The sequence below is a fragment of the Phyllopteryx taeniolatus genome, chromosome 6, assembly GCF_024500385.1.
Source record: "Phyllopteryx taeniolatus isolate TA_2022b chromosome 6, UOR_Ptae_1.2, whole genome shotgun sequence".
Lineage (NCBI taxonomy): Eukaryota > Metazoa > Chordata > Actinopteri > Syngnathiformes > Syngnathidae > Phyllopteryx > Phyllopteryx taeniolatus.
Window position 1 is genome coordinate 6,519,040 of NC_084507.1, and position 23,127 is coordinate 6,542,166.

The 23,127-nt window shown below is 41.1% G+C and overlaps 2 protein-coding genes across 21 annotated transcripts in view; both read left to right on the forward strand.

Annotated features, from left to right (window-relative positions):
* Positions 1 to 8,115, forward strand: part of LOC133479341 (plectin-like) — a 129,683-nt gene extending 121,568 nt beyond the window's left edge. For all 14 annotated transcript variants that reach the window (XM_061776172.1, XM_061776174.1, XM_061776182.1 and 11 more), the window contains one exon: positions 1,261 to 8,115. In XM_061776172.1, coding sequence (XP_061632156.1) covers positions 1,261 to 7,416 — 6,156 coding nt within the window. In that variant the 3' untranslated portion in view covers positions 7,417 to 8,115. The remainder of the gene's footprint in view (positions 1 to 1,260) is intronic.
* A 91-nt stretch (positions 8,116 to 8,206) lies between these two features.
* Positions 8,207 to 23,127, forward strand: part of macf1b (microtubule actin crosslinking factor 1b) — a 45,353-nt gene continuing 30,432 nt past the window's right edge. For 5 of the 7 annotated variants that reach the window (XM_061776184.1, XM_061776187.1, XM_061776188.1 and 2 more), the window contains exons 1-5: positions 8,207 to 8,347; positions 8,995 to 9,111; positions 9,241 to 10,289; positions 10,389 to 10,447; positions 20,293 to 20,404. Coding sequence is in view for 2 of the 7 variants with exons in the window: in XM_061776192.1 (XP_061632176.1) it covers positions 20,366 to 20,404 (39 nt within the window). In the remaining 5 variants the exon portion in view is untranslated. Of the gene's footprint in view, positions 8,348 to 8,994; positions 9,112 to 9,240; positions 13,860 to 20,292; positions 20,405 to 23,127 lie in introns of all 7 variants that reach the window. The other 2 variants (XM_061776192.1, XM_061776193.1) reach the window with 2 other exon arrangements.

Sequence of the window (23,127 nt, forward strand, 5' to 3'; positions counted from 1 at the left end):
CTTTTGTTTGATTGTACTAACCATGCATCTATGATTTTTAGTTTCACTTTAATTTTATTTTTTGCAGTGCACTGTGCTTATGCACATCCCACCCTGAATGCTTCATGCCATTGAATGTTTCAAGGGAACACATCATAATTTGTTTATAAAAAACAATAAATCACACAGTAAATCCTAATTAGGGACAGTCATTATCTCCTCGAGGGTAACTAACCTAGAATGTGATGTATAATAATGTATCAATTCTGCAGTAACAACTTCATTTTCATTTTAGTAGATAATCCTTATAGTTAATGCAATAATATAGATCAGGGATCGCCAACCTTTTTGAGAATGAGAGCTGCTACTTTGGTACTGATGAATGCAAAGGGCTACCACATTGATAAACACTTCAGAAATAACCAAATGGCTCAAAATATCTTTAATTATATGTTATTATTAGCAAATATTGATAATCATCTATGTGAAGACAATGATTTTCCACAATAATTATCAAGAATGTTTAAACAAAGTAGGAAATATGAATATCAATATGCACAAATTTATTTCTATGAATCTCTGCAAGTGTTTACATTTTTGAATGATCACTTCTACAACGTTCTTTGGAAATCACAATGTTCCATTTTCACTAGCCACTAAAACTGACTGGGCTATTTTTAGAAGATGCCAGCGGGCTAATCATGTGTTTCTCGGAGGCGACCTGGAGCCTGTGGGTGACCACTGATATACTTTAGATAATGCAATAAGATGAAACTACGTTCTTAGTAATACAAAAAAACAAATTATTGTTTTGCTGTTTATGTATAGTGACATCTTGACAGCTGCATTAAGATTTTTTCTTTGATATAAACATAGCTCAAATTATTTATTAAATCATCCAATTAAGAAAATTAACTGGATCGTATATGGAAAAAAAAAACAAAAAACACTTCTTTATTGGCTCCAAATAAAAACTTACTTCATAGCAGGTTAAATGGGATATTCAGTTATGTAGACTGGTATATAGATATGTAGTTTTTTTTTCAGTTCCAAATGAAGTATCTTGATAAACTCCCCAATTTCATTTATCACAACGAAATAGACAAACAAAACAGAAATCAATCCACATAATTATATATAGAATAATGTATCATGTATAAGCAGATTGCACTGTATGGTGTATGGTGTGGTGTAGTGTGACACAAAGACTGGTGTGAAGAATATATATGCAGTACTTCACAAACTTGTACTTACTTGTTTTTTTTCCTTATGTTCTGCCAGATGGCTGATGCACAGCAGAAACAAATTGAGCAAGAGAAGACAATGCTCCAGCAAACATTCCTTACAGAAAAAGAAATGCTGTTGAAGAAGGAGAAGCTCATTGAAGATGAGAAAAAGAGATTAGAGAGCCAATTTGAAGAGGAAGTCAGAAAGGCACAAGCTCTGAAAGATGAACAGGAACGACAAAGACTACAGATGGAGGAAGAGAAGAAGAAATTGCAGGCTACAATGGATGCAGCTCTTTATAAACAGAAAGAGGCTGAAAAGGAGATGCTAAACAAGCAAAAAGAAATGCAGGAACTGGAAAAGAAGAGACTAGAACAAGAAAGACTCCTGGAAGAAGAGAACCAGAAACTGCGGGAGAAGCTGCAGCAGATGGAGACAGCAAACAAAGACAGTGTTCAGACTGTCAAGGTTCCAGTCACTATGGCTGACAATGTTCTCAATGGACAAAATACCTGTGACACACTAGACAGTGTGGGGAAGAAAGCAGATCCCTTAGCTTTTGATGGTATTCGTGAAAAAGTCCCAGCGAGTAGACTTCACGAGTTAGGTCTTATACCAAAGAAAGATTTTGATAAGCTTAAAAATGGTAAAACTACAGTTCAGGAGCTTGGCGAGGCTGAAAATCTCAAAACCATTCTCAAAGGAAAGAACAGCATTGCTGGTATTTTGACACCATCTAATAAAGTGATATCTATCTACCAAGCATCCCAAGAGAAGAAGATTACCCCAGGCACTGCCATGATACTTCTTGAGGCCCAGGCAGCAACTGGTTACATGCTAGATCCCATTAAAAATAAGAAGCTTTCTGTTAATGAGGCTGTCAAGGAAGGCTTGATTGGCCCAGAACTGCATAATAAAATGCTTTTAGCTGAAAGGGCTGTTATTGGTTACAAAGATCCATACACAGGTGGCAAAATATCTGTCTTTGAATCTATGAAGAAGGCTCTGATAGAACATGATCATGCTATTAGAGTACTTGAGGCTCAGATTGCAACAGGGGGCATCATTGATCCTGTAAATAGTCATCGTGTACCTAATGAAGTGGCTTACAAACAGGGACTATATGATATGGAAATGAACAACACCTTGGAAAACCCCTCAGATGATACAAAGGGTTACTTTGATCCCAGCACCCAGGAACCCTTGACATATTCTGAATTAATGATGAGATGTTCCCCTGACCCTGAAACTGGCCTACTTCTTTTGTCAATCACAGATAAAGCTGCACAGTGCTCCAGTATATACACAGAGGAAGAGACCAAGGATATGTTCAGCAAAACAACTGTGTCTGTACCATTTGGAAGATTCAAGGGAAAGACTGTCACCATTTGGGAAATAATAAATTCTGAGTACTTCACTGAAGACCAAAAGAAAGACCTTCTCCGTCAGTACAAGACAGGCAAGATCACAATAGAAAAAATAATTAGGATTGTAATCACTGTGGCAGAAGAGAAAGAGAAGAAAAATGAAATTAACTTCAGTGGTCTTCGAGCACTGGTTCCTGCCTCTGACCTCCTTGAATCCAAAATTATTGATAAGGACCTGTACAACAAATTGCAAAAGGGTAATAAGACTGTCAAAGAGGTATCTGAAATGGAACCTGTTCACAAAGCTCTTAAGGGTACAAATTGCATTGCAGGTATAGTTACGGAGTCATCAAAGGAGAAAATGTCCTTCTATAAGGCAATGAAAAAGGACATACTGAAAGCTGGACTTGCCTTAAATATGCTTGAAGCCCAAGCAGGGACAGGCTATGTGGTAGACCCTGTTGAAAATCAGAAGTACACTGTTGATGAAGCTGTAAAAGCAGGTGTTGTTGGTCCTGAACTGCATGAAAAGCTCCTAAGCGCAGAGAGAGCAGTCACAGGTTACAAAGACCCCTATACCGGCAAGACCGTGTCTCTGTTTCAAGCAATGAAAAAAGATCTAATTCCTAAAGAGCAAGGAATCCGACTGCTGGATGCGCAAATGACCACTGGTGGTATCATTGATCCAGTCAAGAGCCATCGTGTTCCCCATGATGTTGCTTGCAAACGAAATTATTTTGATGATGAAATTAAACGGATTCTAAGCCAACCAACTGATGAAATACAATGTTTCTATGACCCCAACCTAAAAGAAAAGGCCACATACGCGCAGCTCTTCCAAAGATGTTTAACTGATGAGAAAACTGGTCTCCAGCTTCTGCTTCTCACCGATGAAGGCATCAATGCAAAGGAAGAGCCAACGCTTACTGATGCTCAGACAAAAGAGGCTTTGACGCGGGAAACTATTGAACTTGATTCTGGACCATTCAAGGGGAGAAAAATTACCATTTGGGAAATGCTCCACTCTGACTATATAACTGAGGCACAAAGACTTGACCTGCTCAAACAATTTAGATCTAGAAACATAAAAATTGAAAAGATACTAAAGATTATAATTACATTTATAGAGGAAGAGGATGCAAAGAAACAGGAGAAGCTAAGCTTCAAGGGTCTCAGGTCACCCGTTCCAGCAAGCTGTCTTTATGAGTCCAAAATAATTGACAAAACAACATTCGATCTTCTTCAACATGGCAAAACAACACCTAAAAAAGTCAGTGAGAATCCCAATGTGACGAAATACCTCCAGGGCTCAGATAGCGTTTCTGGCATCTTCTTAGAGCCTACAAAAGAGAAATTAAGCATTTATCAAGCTATGAAAAAAAACCTCATCAGACACAACACAGGTATTTCTCTTCTGGAAGCCCAGGCTGCCACTGGGTTCATTGTAGATCCTGTGAAAAAAAATTTTTTGACAGTAGATGAAGCCGTAAAATCAGGCCTTGTCGGCCCAGAGCTACATGAAAAGTTGCTCTCTGCTGAAAAAGCTGTCACGGGGTACAAAGATCCATTTACAGGCAACAAAATAGGCCTCTTTGAAGCTATTCAAAAAGATCTCATTTTGAAAGACCAAACCATGCCATTCCTAGAGGCACAAATGGTCACTGGAGGAATAATTGACCCTGTAAACAGCCTTCGTGTCCCAATGGATATTGCATTCGAAAAGAACATTTTCAGTCAGGAAATGGCTAACACTCTCTCTCAGCCATCTGACGATAACAAGGTTTTCACAGACCCAGAAACTGATGAAAATGTAACATATAGACAGCTTAAAGAGAAGTGCAAAAGAGATCCAGATACAGGCATGTGCATCCTCCCACTCTCAAAGCCTCAGTCTCCTACAGTTGTTGAGAAGACATATCTCTTCACAGAGGAGCAAACACAAAGTGACCTGACTAATACCCAAATTGACATTCCAATTGAGGGTGTTGCTGATAAAACCATGAACCTCTGGGACATCATGAACGCAAATTTGATTCCAGAACAGCAGAGGCAGAAGATTATGGATGAATATCGTTCTGGAAACATGACTAAAGAGCGAATGATCATAATTATTATTGAAATCATGGAGCAGAGAGAGATAATCCGAAATGCGAATCCTCTTTCATGTAAGACAATGAGGAGACAAGTTACTATTGAGGAGCTCCACAATGCCCGCATCATTGACTTGGAGACATACAACCTTCTTAAACAGGGGAAAAGAGATATACGTGACATAATGGAGATGAGTAATGTGAAACATTATTTATATGGCACTGGCTGTGTTGCTGGGGTCCAAACTGACTCAAGCTCAAAGATCAGTATATACCAAGCAATGAACAGGGGATTTATTAAACCTGAAATTGCCCTTAGCCTCTTAGAAGCACAGGCAGCGACAGGATTCATTGTTGATCCAGTAAAAAATGAGACACTTACTGTTGATGAAGCCGTTCGTAAGGGTGTTGTAGGCCCTGAGATCCATGATAAACTTCTTTCTGCTGAGAGAGCTATTACGGGATACAAGGACCCATACAGCGGAAAGGTCATATCTCTTTTCCAGGCCATGAAAAAAGATCTTGTTAAAGAGGATTATGCTCTGAAAATGTTAGAGGCACAATCTGCCACTGGAGGAATTATTGATCCTGAATTCCAGTTCCATCTACCCACAGACATCGCGATGCAAAGAGGTTATATCAACAAGGAAACCAATGAGAGACTAACAGATGGCGTTAAAGGATTCATTGACCCGGTCACTGACGAGAAATTGTCATATGCACAGCTACTTAAAAGATGCAAGTTAGAGGGAGGATTGCGTCTCCTCTCTCTGGGAGACAAGAGATTGATGTTCAAAGGTCTTAGAAAACAGATCACAATGGAAGAACTTCTCCTTTCGCAAATTATTGACCAGGAAACCGTCACTGAACTGAATGAAGGTCTTATTTCAGTGGAGGAGGTCAGTAGTAGGTTATCAAAGTACCTTGAGGGAACAAGCTGCATTGCAGGTGTATTCATAGAAAACACAAAGGAACGTCTTTCAATTTACCAAGCCATGAAAAAGAACATGATCAGGCCAGGTACAGCCTTCGAACTTCTTGAGGCCCAGGCAGCCACAGGGTATGTTATTGACCCAATTAAAAACCTCAAGCTGACTGTCAATGAAGCAGTGAAAATGGGAATCGTTGGACCAGAATTCAAGGACAAGCTTCTCTCTGCTGAGCGTGCAGTGACAGGATATAGGGATCCATATTCAGGCAAGACAATATCACTCTTCCAGGCCATGAAAAAGGGACTCATTCTAAAAGATCATGGTATCCGTCTCCTAGAGGCTCAGATAGCCACCGGTGGAATAATTGACCCTGAGGAAAGTCACCGTTTGCCAGTTGAGATGGCCTATGAACGTGGCTTCTTTGATGAGGAAATGAATGAAATACTGACAGACCCATCTGATGACACCAAAGGCTTCTTTGATCCCAACACTGAAGAGAACCTAACTTACCTGCAACTCATGGAAAGGTGCATTACTGATCCTGACACTGGCCTGGTTCTCCTTCTCCTTAAACAAAAGAAACGAGAAAGAAAGACTTCGTCAAAATCATCAGTCCGTAAACGAAGAGTTGTTATTGTTGACCCAGAGACAGGCAAAGAAATGACAGTGTATGAAGCCTACAGGAAGGGACTCATTGACCACCAGACATACTTGGAGCTCGCTGAACAAGAGTGTGAATGGGAGGAAATCACAATGACATCCTCTGATGGTACTGTCAAATCAATTATTATTGACAGGAAGTCAGGGAGGCAGTATGATGTTGATGATGCTCTTGCACGTGGCCTCATTGACCACAATGCTCTTGAAACATATCGATCTGGAAACCTGTCCATCACAGAGTTTGCCGACATGCTTTCCGGAAACATGGGAGGCTTCCGGTCTCGTTCATCTTCCTTTGGTTCCACCACTTGTTCTGATTTCTCCTCTCCAATGAGCCCAATACCTTCCATAAAACCACCTGCAGTCATATGGAATGATCCAACAGAGGAGACTGGCCCTATAGCTGGAATCCTGGACATAGACACATTGGAGAAGGTATCGATCACTGAGGCCGTTCGTAGAAACTTGGTAGACAATATCACTGGCCAAAGATTGTTGGAAGCCCAAGCCTGTACTGGGGGAATAATTGACCCTTCAAGTGGGGAGAGATTTTCAGTCACCAATGCTGCAGAAAAAGGGCTTCTTGACAAAGTCATGGTTGATCGTCTTAATATGGCTCAAAAAGCATTCAGTGGATTTGAAGACCCCAGAACTAAAGAAAGGATGTCTGCCTCCCAAGCTCTCAAGAAGGGCTGGTTGTATTATGAAGCTGGTCAACGATTCCTTGAGGTACAATATCTGACAGGTGGACTTGTTGAACCTGATGTTGAGGGAAGAGTCTCACTGGATGAATCAATCAAAAAGGGCACAATCGATGCCCGCACAGCCCAGAAACTAAGAGACGTCAGTTCCTATTCGAGATACCTAACTTGTCCAAAAACAAAACTCAAAATCTCTTTCAGAGATGCTATGGATAGAAGCATGGTAGAGGAAGGATCTAGCCTTAGGCTTCTGGAGGCCTCCTCACAGTCCAGCAAAGGCCTCTATAGTCCCTACACTGTGAGTGGCTCTGGATCTGCTTATGGTTCACGGACGGGTTCAAGGACAGGTTCCCGATCAGGATCCAGGAGGGGCAGTATCGATGCAGGCTCTGGCTTCAGCATCAACTACTCATCGTCTTCCTTCACATCTTCCTCAACTGGCTATAGCCGCAAATTTTGATTGGCCATATCTGTCTCTTAAGAGCTTCATTATTTGACATATTCAACATAAGTATCAACAGTACCATCATATTTTATAAATTCATTTCTTTCAGGAGAAAAATAATTTTCATAACAAAGAAATTCTAATTTATTTATTTTTCCTCCCATGTGGATAAATCAAGCCTTACCTTGACTAATCATTTTGTTTCTAGGCAACCATGTCTAAAGGGTCTTCCTATAGAAAACAAAGCATTGCTATAAATTTAAAGAGAATAATAGTGTTTTTATAGAATAAATTAACAACGCATCATAGAGTATATCCAGCGTGACATTTCTGCTTCTTTTAAAATGGCTTCATAGCTCTTATTCTATGGCTAAAAATGTTAGTTAGAAATGTGATTGCTTTCTGAACTAATATATGCTGTTCGGCAAACTATTTTTGCAGTATTCCTTGTTTTATTAGAAATTCAAAACAATGTTTATTTTGTATCATTTTTGACAATACTAAGATGCATAGTTAAGGTGTTTTGACAAAATCTAGATCTGTATCTAAAGCTTACAGAGGTTCAAATGTTTGTATAGAGTTTAAATGTTTTTTGTGTTCTGTTGATTCTATAATTGGATTGTGTAACTCCAGTATCAAATAGACGCTAACATGAGACAACACCTGAATGCAACACTGACACTTTTTGTCAGAATTAAAGTTATGCAAAAAATACTTTCATATGAGTCTTTGTGATTCTTTGTACTTTATATTTTACTTTTTTACTTCTTTTTGTACTTTTATACTTTTTATATAAAACTGACTTGCTTGGATGCTTTTTGTTCACTATACACACACAACATTTTTGGATTCTTCATAATTACTCTTAAGTGTTCCTGGCAAACCCTAAGATGATGTCAGAGATCATCCCACACCTGATGCTGACCTCCCTTCTGTTAATTTTGTTGTAAGTTGTTTTGCTTTTCCATATTTATTTTATATTATTATATTAATTTATTATTAGTTTGGCAAAGCCTCACTGACTCTTACAAACTCTCTCTCTCTGTCTCTCTCTGTGTATGTATGTAATATATCTTTGGGCGAGAGTCGGGGTACACCCTGAACTGGTCGCAAGCCAATTGCAGGGCACATATAAACAAACAACCATTCACATTCACACGTACGGACAATTCAGAGTCCTCAATTAACCTACCATGCATGTTTTTTTGGGATGTGGGAGGAAACTGGAGTACCCGGAGAAAACCCATGCAGGCACGGGCAGAAACTCTACACAGGCGAGGCCGGATTTGAACCCGGGTCCTCAGAACTGTGAGGCAGATATGCTAACCAGTTTCCCATATGCCGCCTACATATATATGTATGTGTGTATATATATATATATATATATATAGAGAGAGAGAGAGAGAGAGAGAGAGAGAGAGAGAGAGAGAGAGAGAAAGAGAGAGATCTATGTAGATGTACATACATACAGTACATACTGCAAATTTCCCCATTATGGGACTAATCAAGGTTATCTTATACATTTGAGAAAAAAGTTTATTTTTAACATTCCATTCCTGTTAAACTCCAATTCTTTTTTCTTCTTTTTAACAGCTCCCTCAGTCCCTCAGAATTCCTCCTTTAAGCACAGATTCTCAGACGGCAACAGTTTATGAACCCGACAAACTGGATGGATTTTTCAACCAGTGTCATCATCATATAGGAGCCCAGGTACAATCAATTTGTAGAAATTGGTCATTTTAGTTTCATCAAGGTTTCAATGAATTATTCATTTTAACATTTGATGATAACTTCCATTTTTTGCTTAGTTTGAGTTCATTTTTATGTCTTTTTTTGTAGCTTTTCCATCTTTTTTGTTTCGCATTTGAAGAGAGCTGCGGTTGACTCACCCTGACACCATCTCGCATTGCCTGTACTGGAAAGTTCTTCATCAAGGATTTTTACATTTATGCAAAAATATCCACGACCGCCAACTCTTCACTCCGCCCCAAAAAGAAAAGGAAAAAAAATTCACATTAGAAATTGTTTTATATTGGTATTAAAAAAAGAGAGTATGAATATTTATGTCAATATTTTTACCACGTCTATATCAGTTATACATTTTGTGTTACACATCGTTGTTGTCATTTTTGTTCAATTTTAGTTTCATTTGGTTTCAAAACTATGTTCATTTTTTTATTTATTTGATATTGTAATATTCGGGGAAATATGGAAATACAATATATTTCATAGCAGAGGAATTAGCTTTTGGAGAGATTTTGCTATGTATCATGTTTTTTTGTACTGATGAGTGTTATTCACATCAAATTATGTGAATAAATGCTTTCAGATGCCCTTTTGTTCATTTATATTAATTTTATCTAAAACATTTGGTGTTTATATTCTTTTCAGTATTGTTTCATTTATCTATATACTGTAGTCAATTAAAAAAACAAAAAAAAAAAACATTTGAAGACAAGAAACATGACCTTAATGGATAATGTAAGCATAGACCAACTGAATTGCTGACGTGAATTGACCACAAGGCGGCAATGTGACAGTGTCTTTCCATAAGTGAGCAATGTTTAATATCCTGTACTGCCCACTATTATAAATTATAACTATTGTGTAGTTCGGATTTTTTGGGAGCCTAATGAGACCAACATTGTTTTTAGTTCCATCAGTGTCTGGGAGTTTTTCCAATTAAATATTAGAAATAGTACGTGATTGGTATTATGAATTTGCATCCGTGCATATTTTGCTGTGTGTGCCAAAATTAGCCACTGACACGAAACGAGAAGACTTCAATCAAGGGCAACGAGGAATTTATCCCAGTTATTTCTTCTTACAACTTTCTTGACTGCTCAAGTTTGAATCATTCCGTCTCAGAACTTTCTGCAAGTAGTGAGGTAAGCATGTGGAGAAACAAATAGCATCAAGTTACATTTTCCTTCATACACTGTGTGTAATTGAATTGTACTACATGGACGGTTCATGTGTTCTTGCAGGATATAGGAGGGCATTTGTTTGAATCAACAACACCCACATCACAGGATCACCAATACTGGTATGCTTAGAGCTGGGACAGATGATAAAGATTGTCTCACATTCTTGAAAGAGAATTGAGTATTAATTTACTAGAAAGCAAATACGAAACTCACAAAAAGTAAGGGATACAGCATTTGACTTTCAGGTGAGATTTTCAAGATGAACCTAAAATGCACTATAACCTTTACGGGTGAATTTATATAATGTGACCTTCTCTTTTTTACTTTTGCACATGTCGAACCATTCAATGTTTCATTACTTTTTGTACAACTTGCTCTCCTCTCACAAAGAGTTGAACATCAGAATTCACAACAGGTTTTTGATCCATGAATCGACCAATACTTTACATTTCCTGCTTTTTGTTCGAATTGGTATTTAAACAATCCTCTTCCTGTTCACATTTTGACATTATAAGACATAGGTGTCAAACTCAAGGCCCGGGGGCCTGTTGCGGCCTGCCACTTCATTTTATGTGGCCCGCGAAAGCAAATCATGCTCGTCAACTTGTGATTTTTGCTAAAATCTGTACCCAAATTCCAAATTGTCATAATAATAAACAATAATATTGGGATATTGCATTTTTCTGTTACCAAACCCTTCTCCTACAGTAACTTAAACAATACTTGAACAAACTATTATCCTTGTCTTCTGATTTCAAAACTAGTTATCCCTCAATTTGTTGTGTAATGGTAATAGGATTTGGTGATTAAACATTTATATGGTTTCACTGTTCTAACTGCCCTCTGAGGGAAATCATAACTACAATGCGGCCCGAGACAAAAATGTGTTTGACACCCGTCAAAGACAAGCTTCAAACAGAATGAACTCAGAGGGCAGTGACAACAGACCTTAGAGTGACATCAACAGATTGCGACAGCGATACAGAGATGGGAAGAATCACAGAACCTAAGGCATACAAGTGGACGTCCTTGGAAATGTTCATGGATCAAAGACCTGTTAGGAATTTTGCCATTCATCTCCTTGTTAGAGAACAGCGACTTGTGCAAAAATTGCTGAAACACTGAACTGTTGGATCGTCAATAGTTTAAAGTCAATCAAATTAAGGTCACCTGAAAAGGTTATAGTGCATTTAAGATAATTTCACCCAAAAGCCAAATATCCTTAACCTTTTTTGAGTACTAGTAGTGTATGTAACAACACAACTACAGAACAATTTATGGTTTCCTTAACTCGATTAGTAGTAAGGACAGTCGGTTACAAAATATTCATTGACATGAACAAATATGACCCGATAGGCCATCTACTTCTTCTGCTCGTTTTGTTTCCTTGACTTTAAATTCGTGAGCTTATAACATCGATCCATCCATTTTCTGAGCCGCTTCTCCTCACTAGGGTCGGGGGCGTGCTGGAGCCTATCCCAGCCATCATCGGGGAGGAGGCGGGGTACACCCTGAACTGGTTGCCAGCCAATCGCAGGGCACATACAAACAAACAACCATTCGCACTCACAGTCACACCTACGGGCAATTTAGAGTCTCCAATTAATGCATGTTTTTGGGATGTGGGAGGAAACCGGAGTGCCCGGAGAAAACCCACGCAGGCACGGGGAGAATATGCAAACTCCACACAGGCGGGGCCGGGGATTCAACCCAGGTCCTCAGAACTGTGAGGCTGACGCTCTAACCAGTCGGCAACCGTGCCGCCAGCTTATAACATGCTGATAAGAAATGTCTACCTCACATTTTGAACCTAGCAGACTAGCCTGTGGCATACTCAAATCAGAGCTGGGCCTGCCTGCTCATTAGGCCAGGTGAACAAATGCTACGGTGCCGTGGACTCGAGGGGGTGTCAAAACAGGTGAGGAATAAGTCACTTTGAATATAATTACATTAGTTATTTCTATGAACACTTATAGATTCAATTGTAAAGCAATTCCCAATTAATATTAAAACATAATTCCAAACAAATCCCCATGACGTCACCCCTACTAAAATGTTTCCATGTAGGTCTGTCATGGCCTTGTGTTTCAAGTTGTTTTTCTTTGTGTTGCAGTGTCTGGGTGGGCGTGGACATCGGTGACACGCCTGTCATGCATTGTAATCATCAGCCTTTTTAGGGGGCACCGTGACAGTGTGTGGGTGTTGGAATATTCACTAGTTTTTGCCGCCGTTCTGACCGCTGTCCAAATTTAGGCTCACTACGATTATACCACACGGACCGTTTGTCGTGTCTCCCTGCGTTATCTGTTTTTGATTCTCTCTGGTTGTGAGTTCCTTTAGTTTTGTATGTTTCGCCATCACCTGCTCTGCCGTTTAATAAAAATTGTTCGGACCTCTGACCTGGAGTCTATTTTTTGGGATCTGGCCTTACGGCATTGCCGTTCTTGACAGAATATTCCGACCAGAAATGGATCCCACAAACTCAGACTCTTTTCGCCAAGCGTTGGCAAGTCAGGGACATTTGGTTGGAAGACACGAGACATCGTTACACGAGCTCAGGGAGGCAATTACGGCGTTAACGACCCATCTCAGTACGCTGAGTTCTCGGGTTGATCAAGTGTGTGCACTTGGATTACCTCCGGTTCTGGCAAAAGCACCCGCCACCAACACAGTGGCCGCGGTGCCACCCGCCAGGGAAGCTTGTCTCCCAAATCCACCTCGTTATGCTGGGGAGCTCGGCGGCTGCGGTCAATTTATTTATCAATGTACCCTAGTATTTGACCAACAACCGGTCACGTATGCCCAGGATAAGACGAAGGTGGCTTTTATAATGAGTCTACTACGGGTCAGGGGGCATCGTGGGCGATGGCGGTCAACAGCGCCAACCCAGCGTTACGTTCCTCCTTCCCGGCATTCGAATCTGAACTGAGGAGAGTTTTTGATCACCCCGTCAAGGGCAAGGAAGCCGGTAGCCGGTTGTTGGACCATTCCCAGGGGGACTTGTCAGTAGCCGAATACTCCATTTCGTTCCGCATCCTGGCAGCAGAGAGTGGATTCGGCGATGTGCCGTTAAGCGGCATTTTTCGTCGGGGACTCTGTCCTGCCGTCAAAGATGAGTTGGCGGCCCGGGACGAGACCACTAATTTGGAGGAGTTGATCGGACTAGCCATTAGACTGGACAATCGACTGAGGGAACGGCAGCGCGAGCGGGCGGCGGAACGGCGCATTTTTTTTTAGTCCGCTTCCCCGGGACATTCTTCATCCGCCATGGAAGACTCCACCTGTGTTCCCCCATCCACCTCGGCGTCGACGAGGGAGCCGGCCCTGGCCATGGAGGAGCCGATGCAACTCGGCGGGGGGCGACTGACGGAGACGGAACGTCGGAGACTCATGAGAGCGGGGGCGTGTCTGTACTACGGCCGACCAGGACACAAGGTATCCACCTGCATGGCGAGACCTTCACGGGGAAGTGACGCTACGGCCAGGTGGTGGTGACAGCGCCTTCCTCCTCCGGAAAGAACGTCTCATTGTGTGAGTATTTTGATGAAGACTTGGTACCCGGTGAATTGAGAACTGGATCAAACAACAGTACACTGCAATTGCCGGGCGAAGTATCGGGATTTGGCGGCATTGTGGAGGTTTCCGCGTTGATTGACTCCGGAGCTGATGAGTGTTTTGTGGACTCCTGTGTTCAAGACGAGCACATCGAATTGGCTAAAGTACCGGCTGAGTATCATGATTTGCAACTAGTGTTCAGTAAGGATCGCGCCCAGTCTTTGCCTCCGCATCGTCCATACGACTGTTCCGTAGAGTTGATTCCCGAGGCTCCACTACCATGTGCGAGGCTGTATCAGATTTCCAAGCCTGAGCAAGAGACATTAAAGAATTATATTTCGACTTCGCTAGCTGCTGGGTTGATTCGTCCCTCATCGTCGCCAGTGGGCGCCGGATTTTTTTTTATCAATAAGGACGGGACCCTGCGACCCCGTGTCGATTTCCGGGGTCTTAACGACATCACGATAAAAAATAAGTATCCTCTCCCGTTGTTGGACTCGGCGTTTGCACCTTTGCAGACTGCAAAGGTGTTCACAAAATTAGATCTGCGAAATGCCTATCACCTGGTGAGGATGAAGGAGGGAGATGAGTGGAAGACGGCGTTTAATACTCCATTAGGTCATTTTGAGTACTTGGTCATGCCTTTTGGACTCACGAATGCACCCGCTGTGTTTCAGTGTCTTATTAATGATGTGCTCCGGGACATGATAAATGTTTTGTGTACTTGGACGACATATTAATCTTTTCCCGTGATCTACGCGAACATCGCCAACATGTCCGCATGGTGTTGCAGCGTTTGTTGGAAAACCGTCTTTACGTCCAGGCCCCGGGAGGTATTCCTGATGGCAAATTGTTTGTTCCGGTCGTTTTACGTCCAGAGGTGTTGAAGTGGGGGGACACTTCTCGAGTCGCTTGCCATCCTGGGGTCAGTCGGACACTTTTCCTCATTTCCCAACGGTTCTGGTGGCAGGGACTACGCAGGGACGTTAAAGAATATGTTTCGGCATGCTCAGTGTGTGCCCGTAGCAAGATGTCCCATCGTCCTCCAGCTGGTCTTCTTCGTCCACTGCCCATTCCTTCCTGCCCCTGGTCCCACGTCGCCTTGGACTTCATCACAGGCCTTTCGCTGTCCGGAGGGAACTCGGTCATCCTGAGTGTAGTCGACAGATTCTCCAAGATGGCCCATTTCGTTGCTCTGCCGAAGCTGCCGTCCTCCTTTGAGACTGCTAATCTCCTTGTCGACCATGTCTTCCGAGTTCATGGTATTCCTGCTGATCTGGTGTCGGACAGGGGGGCGCAGTTCGTCTCTCGGGTCTGGAAGTTGTTCTGCAAAGCGCTGGGGGCGTCCTCCAGTCGGTCATCCGGTTTCCACCCGCAGACCAACGGCCAGGCTGAGAGGGCGAATAAAGATGTGGAGGCTGCTCTTCGCTGTGTTTGCCATCAACACCCCTCCTCGTGGTCTTCTCACCTGCCTTGGGTGGAATATGCGCATAACACCCTTGTTTGCTGTGCCACTGGACGGTCGCCATTCATGACTGCATACGGTTACCAGCCGCCGTTGTTCCCTTCTCAGGAGAGGGAGATGGGCGTCCCGTCTGTACAGGTCCATCTCCGAAGGGCTCATCAGGTGTGGCGGGATGCAAGGGCGGCCTTGTCCCGTACTGAGGCTCGCAACAGGCAGTTAGCTGATAGTCATCGGATCTCAGCTCCTTCCTACCGTCCTGGTGAGAAGGTCTGGTTGTCCACACGAGATTTGCATTTGGCAGGGGTTCTAAAAAACTGGGTCCTCGGTATATTGGTCCTTTCGAAATTGACTCTGTTGTTAACCCGGTGGCAGTTAAACTTCGGCTCCCTCCCACCATGAAAGTTCACCCTGTATTCCATGTCTCCTTGCTCAAACCGGTTTCCTCCAGCGGTGCCTCCTCCTCCTCCGCGGGTGGTTGATGGTGAGCCAGTGTACACGGTGGGTGAACTATTGGATTCCAGAAGAAGGGGCAGGGGTGTGCAGTATTTGGTCGACTGGGAGGGTTATGGCCCTGAGGAGCGTTCCTGGGTTCCCCGCTCTTGGATCCTAGATCCGTCCCTTCTCCGGGCCTTCCACTCTCTCCACCCGCAGAAGCCGGGTGGTCCGCCAGGGGGCGTCCTTTGAGGGGGGGGGATACTGTCATGGCCTTGTGTTTCAAGTTGTTTTTCTTTGTGTTGCAGTGTCTGGGTGGGCGTGGACATCGGTGACACACCTGTTATGCATTGTAATCATCAGCCTTTTTAGGGGGCACCGTGTGTGTGTGTTGGAATATTCACTAGTTTTTGCCGCCGTTCTGACCGCTGTCCAAATTTAGGCTCACTACGATTATACCACATAGACCGTTTGTCGTGTCTCCCTGCGTTATCTGTTTTTGATTCTCTCTGGTTGTGAGTTCCTTTAGTTTTGTATGTTTCGCCATCACCTGCTCTGCCATTTAATTAAAATTGTTCGGACCTCTGACCTGGAGTCTATTTTTTGGGATCTGCCCTTACGGCATTGCCGTTCTTGACAAGGTCGCTCTTAAGAATTTTTGCACCTCTCCGTCACAGTGGCTGCTGCTGAAATAAAGTTTTTCTAAGCTTAAACTCATTCAAACTTACCTGAGATCTACCATAACACAAACTCCCTTCTGTGCGCTTTCAAGAATAAGCATAAATAATGTAGTCTCCAGTGGATTGTCATATGACGATTTCATAGATGACTTTGTTGTCGATGTATTTATTTGTAATTTGTTAAACATATAAATTGGGTGACGTTATCTAATAAATTAAAGACAATGATAAAAATGATATTAATAGAAAACGAAAATTGTAAGCGTACAGTATGTACAAAGGGGGCGCATGTGAGACCCTGAAGAACATGACTTGCTGTACTTGAATGACGTGTAATTGCACATCCACTGCAGTAGATGGCAGTGTTGCTATCGGAGTATTTGCTTTATTGCGTAGTAGTGTTTATTGCAATAGTACGAGCAGTTAACAAACTTGGAAGACACCATGGAAATTTTTTTAACAGGGATGATAAGAAAGGCAGAGAGAGACGGAGATTGTGTAACACATGAAAGTCACCCGAAAGCTAAGACGAGGAAGTAAGACAAAGCATTTGTAGCGCTTGGCTTCACGGTGACTACGGTGGGAGACGAGGAAAGAACGGTGTATTTAATGTCTAAAAACACTGGCAGGGGAGCGCATGAAGCCTAACAAATTAAAGTACCATTTAAATACATTACACCTTAATCACGCTGATAAGCCCCTGGAGTTTTTTCAGAGAAAACGTGCTGAATATTATCAGCAATCATCCTGCTTTGCAAATGCTGTTACAGTAAACCAGCAAGCACTGTTAGCATCCTATAAGGTGGCGTACCAAATTGCTCAGTGCAAAAAAAAACACACCATAGCAGAGGAGCTGATACTGCCTGCAGCAGTTGACATGGTCTCCGTCATGCTGGATGACGCAAGCGCTGCAAAACAAAAACCATCCCTCCGTCCAACGACACTGTCGCCAGACGTATAAAGGACATCGCAAATGATCTCCAAGAACATCCATCCATCCATTTTCTGAGCCGCTTCTCCTCACTAGGGTCGCGGGCGTGCTGGAGCCTATCCCAGCTATCATCGGGCAGGAGGTGGGGTACACCCTGAACTGGTTGCCAGCCAATCGCAGAACAAGAACAGTTGGTGGATAAACTCAGAGACAAACGTTTTGCCTTAAAATTTGATGAAGCAACTGACAGCAATAAAGACTGCTTGTTTATTGTATATGTATGTTTTGATTTTTCAAATTCCTGAAAACAGTACCCAGTATGACTTGGTGAGACATCCTTTCAATGCACCAGCTCCAGCTGGTTTCAGCTTTGCAGAGGCGGACCAATTCATTGACATGACGTCTGACTCCACATTGAGGCTGAGGTTTTCATCGCAGACTCTGAGTGAATTCTGGCTGAGTGTAGAGAGGCAGTATCCACTCCTGGGGAAGAGGGCTTTGGGCATTCTGCTTCCTTTTGCAACTTTGTACCTATGTGAGACTGGCTTCTCTGCTGTTGCTGCACTGAAGACCAAGTACAGGTCCCAGCTAAACATTGAGCAGGAGTTGAGAGTTGCAGTATCATGCTTCAAACACCGCTTTGAAAAGCTGTGCACTGCAAAACGTGCTCATTGTAGCCATTAATTGTGACTTTTTTGATAGGAAAAAAAAGAAGGAACAGAAAAATCATCACAAGTCGTTTTGTTCATTTTTAAATTAGAGTTTCTATATTGTTATATATAAGTCGGACAAAAATGTTTACAGTTTAAACAAAAGAGTTATTTATGCATTTTTTTGTTCTATTTCAGGGAAATTGATGCACTTTATTTTCTGTTCCAGACTGAAAACAACATTAATAAATGTATTCTTTATTGTAAATTGATCTATATCTTTCTTTTGTACGTTCGTCAATGTTTATAAGGATTAGATTAGATTATCCTTTATATACAATGTCATTTAGAGGTGTAATCGCAGGGGCTGCGGGTGGGGGGCTGGCAAATTTTTTTGTTCTTCCTGGGGGGGGTTGTAACAGAAAACAATTGAGAAGCACTGGGCTAGGGCTTGACTTAGAGAACAAATAAAACTTGGCATTGTGTTGTTTGAAATGTGGATTCTGCAACACCTCAATTTACCTCTTAAACACATTTTAAATGAGCCATGTATGGGCTTTATCAAGTGACTCCAGTGAGAACCAGAGTACAGAGGATTTTATTTTTGTAACACATTAAACATAAGCATGGTGGGCGTGGGCTATCACAGTATATTCTGGGACTTGTCCTATCAGCATGCTACATTATGTGCATTACTTTGGTTACATTTACACATGTATTACATCGTCATGGCGGCCGCCAGTAGCCTGTTTGCCCGAAACGTAGTGCGCTGTGGGAGTGTGTCACTTTTCATTTGCATATTCAAGTCTTACCAAGTTTTCTCACAGTCTATCACGGTGTCCGTGACAGGCCGGGTTGGGGCTGGGCTGCTGAGTCTCGGAGGCGCAAAGGCGCACTACGTTTCGGCCCACGCGGTTTACCACTGATGCCCGTACGTTCCTCCCGGGCAGTCATGTTCTGATGGGACCCCTCACATTTCTCACAGTCTGTTAAAGCTCTCTCTGGATGGAACAGGGACACCACGCAGTGTTGATGATTCTAACTGAAAACTATTCACTGAAAAACTCACCTTTATGCAGTTTCTGTCACGCCCTTGGCTCCTTTTATGGCGCCATGTCAGCGAGGAGTAGCTAGCGTTGGCCACTAACTGCTAGCCGGGCGGCTTGAGAGTGAACAACACCATGTTGAAAGATTTCATTCAAGGTCCGACAGTCGCAGCTGCCTGCGGAGTTGATGCAGAAGAAAGCAAAACTTTTCAAGATGATGCAGCAAAAGGTCCGAATCGCTATTGGCATTGATGAACGTTAACAGCGGGGCATGGTCCTAAGCCCAGCAAATAGCGAGGCTTCGGTGTTTATTTAACTCTGTGTTGTCTGGCATTGCTAATCTTTGTAAAAAAAAAAGAAATTGTTAAATTTGAATAATGGGCCTTTTTTACACAAGTACATTGAATTTAAAATAAAGCATCCAACAGCTTGTTTCCAAAAACACAGCACTTTTAAATTACAATCATTGAATACACGGCACGGTGGCCGACTGGTTAGAGCGTCAGCCTCACAGTTCTGAGGACCCGGGTTCAATCCCTGGCCACTCCGGTTTCCCCCCATGTCCCAAAAATATGCATGGTAGGTTAATTGAAGACTCTAAATTGCACGAGGTGTGAATGTGTGTGCGAATGGTTGTTTGTTTTGGTCGTGCCCTGTGATTAGTGTACCCCGCCTCCTTCCCGAAGATAGCTGGGATAGGCTCCAACGCTCCTGCGACACTTGTGAGGATAAGCGGCTCAGAAAATGGATGGATGAATAAAGAGTACAAAAGCTTTTGTTTTCAAGTACTCAAAGATATGAGACAATGATTGTGATGAGAATTTGTTTTCTTACATTTCTTTATATATTGCATTATAATTATCGTTTTCAGACGATACAAATTTGGCACATTTCAATTTATTTCCTATCAGATTGTATGTACAGAAAAAAAGTTGAGTGCCAATAATTGTGACCAGAAATGTACAACTCACTAACCTGTTCTATCGCCCCATATTCACCCTACTGACAAAGTTTGTCTTCTGTTCATTTGTATGAAGTCTAAAGAAATAAAAAAATAGTTTTAGCTCTGTTGTGAATGAAATTAATATTTTTGCCAAAAAAATAAATAAATAGTCAATGTGATTGGTAAATAATCTGTATAATAACACCAATTAATTTGACTGCCACTTAATGAAGTCAACATTATAAACTTGTTTTTGTTTTAGGAGAGACGCAGAGGATGTAATCCAATGGCAGTGTGAGTTCAGGGGTCAAATCAGAGCACTGAGACAATGGCTGATGTGCATGGAGATGACGCTGCCCCCCTTAAACCCCAGGGTTAGTTTTTGTGTGTTGTCTTGTTATCCCTGCACCCCTCTCTTCCGCTCTTCTCTCTCTTCCTCCCTCATCCCATTTTCATCTTGATGGAAAGGAAAAACAAATCACCTTTTTTTGTGCCAGCACTAATGTAACCTTGAAAAAAGGTTAGCGTTAGTTATTTGGTACTCCAACCGTATGGCTCGTCATCATGTCACATAAACTAATTGTAACGTGGTGTGTAAACTGTGTGTTTATAACTCCTGCCACAACACACTCCACAAAAAATATTATTGTTCCTATACACACTAAATGCAATGTTTTTTGCACAGCACTTGGAGGTTAAGGGAGCTACTGTATAATATTTTGTTAACATACTTTCGTAAAATAATAATAAAATTAAAACTAATCACAATATAATGTGACAAAATATGTTTTCTAATTTCCTATTACATTTCATACAAAATTCTGGAACCATTACTATTCTAGTTACAGTAAGTTCTCTCTGTCTAAAACCTGTATGTTATGTATTGAATACTCCACATTGCCATTGTGTAAATATCGCGTGGATAGTTGTCTGTCTCATCGACTTCAGCCCAGGACACAATGAACAGAATACAAAAACGGATGAGTGTTTTTTTGTTTGTTTGTTTTTCCCTCAGACATTCACCCATGGAAACCTTAATTTCTAGGGAAACTTACAACAGGGAAACTTCTTCAGACCACAGGGGGGCAGAGGTGTGGGCAAATCAGGCTTTTTGTGCTTGGTCTGGGCAGCCAGGCTAGACAAGTGTTTTGCACTGGAGGCCCTCTGCACACATGAATGAACACACTGAAAAGACATTCAGTTCTGTGGGGATGACAAGGAAAGGGCGTCACAAAAAAAAGAAAGAAAAGAAGGAGGATCCTTGCGGTAAATGTGCTCTCATCAGACTGTTTTATTGATCACAACTGTCACGTGAATATTTATATCAAGTAAATGTATTGTGCCACATAGAAAGACAGGCACTGCAGCAGAAAGAAAACAACACAATTCATCTAAAATAATTCATCAAATATATATTTTTTAATGTGTACACATTTTAGAATAAATTTATGGGGAGGAGTTCTAGCAAATTGTCTTGTCTGAAGTGAATAGCTCTCATTGAGTAATCAATAATGTCCTAGGACATTCAGAGTTTGAAGCAAAATGACCTTCAATAAGTACTTCTAATTTATAGCGCGTTTTCAGTATAAATAAGAAAGAATAATTAAATTGTCATGGTTTGGATGATTGTCATGTTGAGTCAAATGTTCATGCTTGAAAATAGAATCCACTATCTGGGTGGCTTCTTACTATTCCCAAAAACTGTGTCAAATACTGTATGTGGTTGGCTCCATTATACCCTTATCATATGACATCCGGTTACAGACCTTTGTCATGGTAATGTTTTGAGTCTGCTGCTCTACTAGCTATTTTTTATTTATTTTTTTCCACTTTGGACCTTTGGGACTCGTTAGTATCAGCATGAATGAGGACAGCCCTGAGACCCAGATACAGACCTTTCTCCAATACACAAGAGAGGGGTCCACATCTGTTCCGTACACAAGACTTTTAGTGACTCATTTTAAGCCTTTTACCCATTAACTATGCCATAAGTGTCTATTTGAAAAAAGGAATACAATGTACTGTAATTCTAATACTTCTATAAGTATGTTAAGTATGTTCACATGCTTGTTGTTGTGTATACATACATATGCAGTACGATACAAATGTTAGTATTAACGATAGATTAATTTATTCATCCATTTGGTGTCCCTGGCACTGATGCTGCTCCCCCAGCAGACAACAGCAATAGTGCCACATATTTGGAGAAGATCTTCAACATCATGCTGCCACATTGATGGATCTGAGCTTCATCAGGAAATAAAGTCTAAATTCAAATTTAACTGTCAGGCATTTCAGAAAAGCACAATCATTAAACAATGCACAACCATAAAGAACATAATGAGATGGTCCTTGTTCAGTCATCAGTCATATTACATGATAAAACAATATGTGTGTATATATATATACACACATATATATATATATATATATATATATATATATATACACACACATATATATATATATATATACACACATATATATATATATATACACACATATATATATATATATATACACACATATATATATATATACACACACATATATATACACACACATATATATATACACACATATATATATATATATATATATACACACATATATATATACATATATACACACATATATATATATATATATATATATATATATATATATATATACACATATATATATATATATATATATATACATGTATGTATATGTGTATATATATATATATATATATATATATGTATATATGTATATATATATATATATATATATATATATATATATATATGTAATGTTTTATTAGTTTAAATCGTCGTTGCAATCAAACACGGTTCGTGACCGTTGAGTGACTCTTGGTTGGGAAATGCACACTTAAAGTAATGCAATGGAGTTGCACTGAGGCAGAGAGCTTAGTGTGAGGGGTCAACACATACAGCGGCTGAAATAGGTTTTTAACACGTCACCATTTTTCTCATTAAATATATTTCCAAAGGTGCTATTGACATATATATATTTCCAAAGGTGCTATTGACATAAATATATTTCCAAAGGTGCTATTGACATGAAAATTTCACCAGATGTTGGGAATAACCCA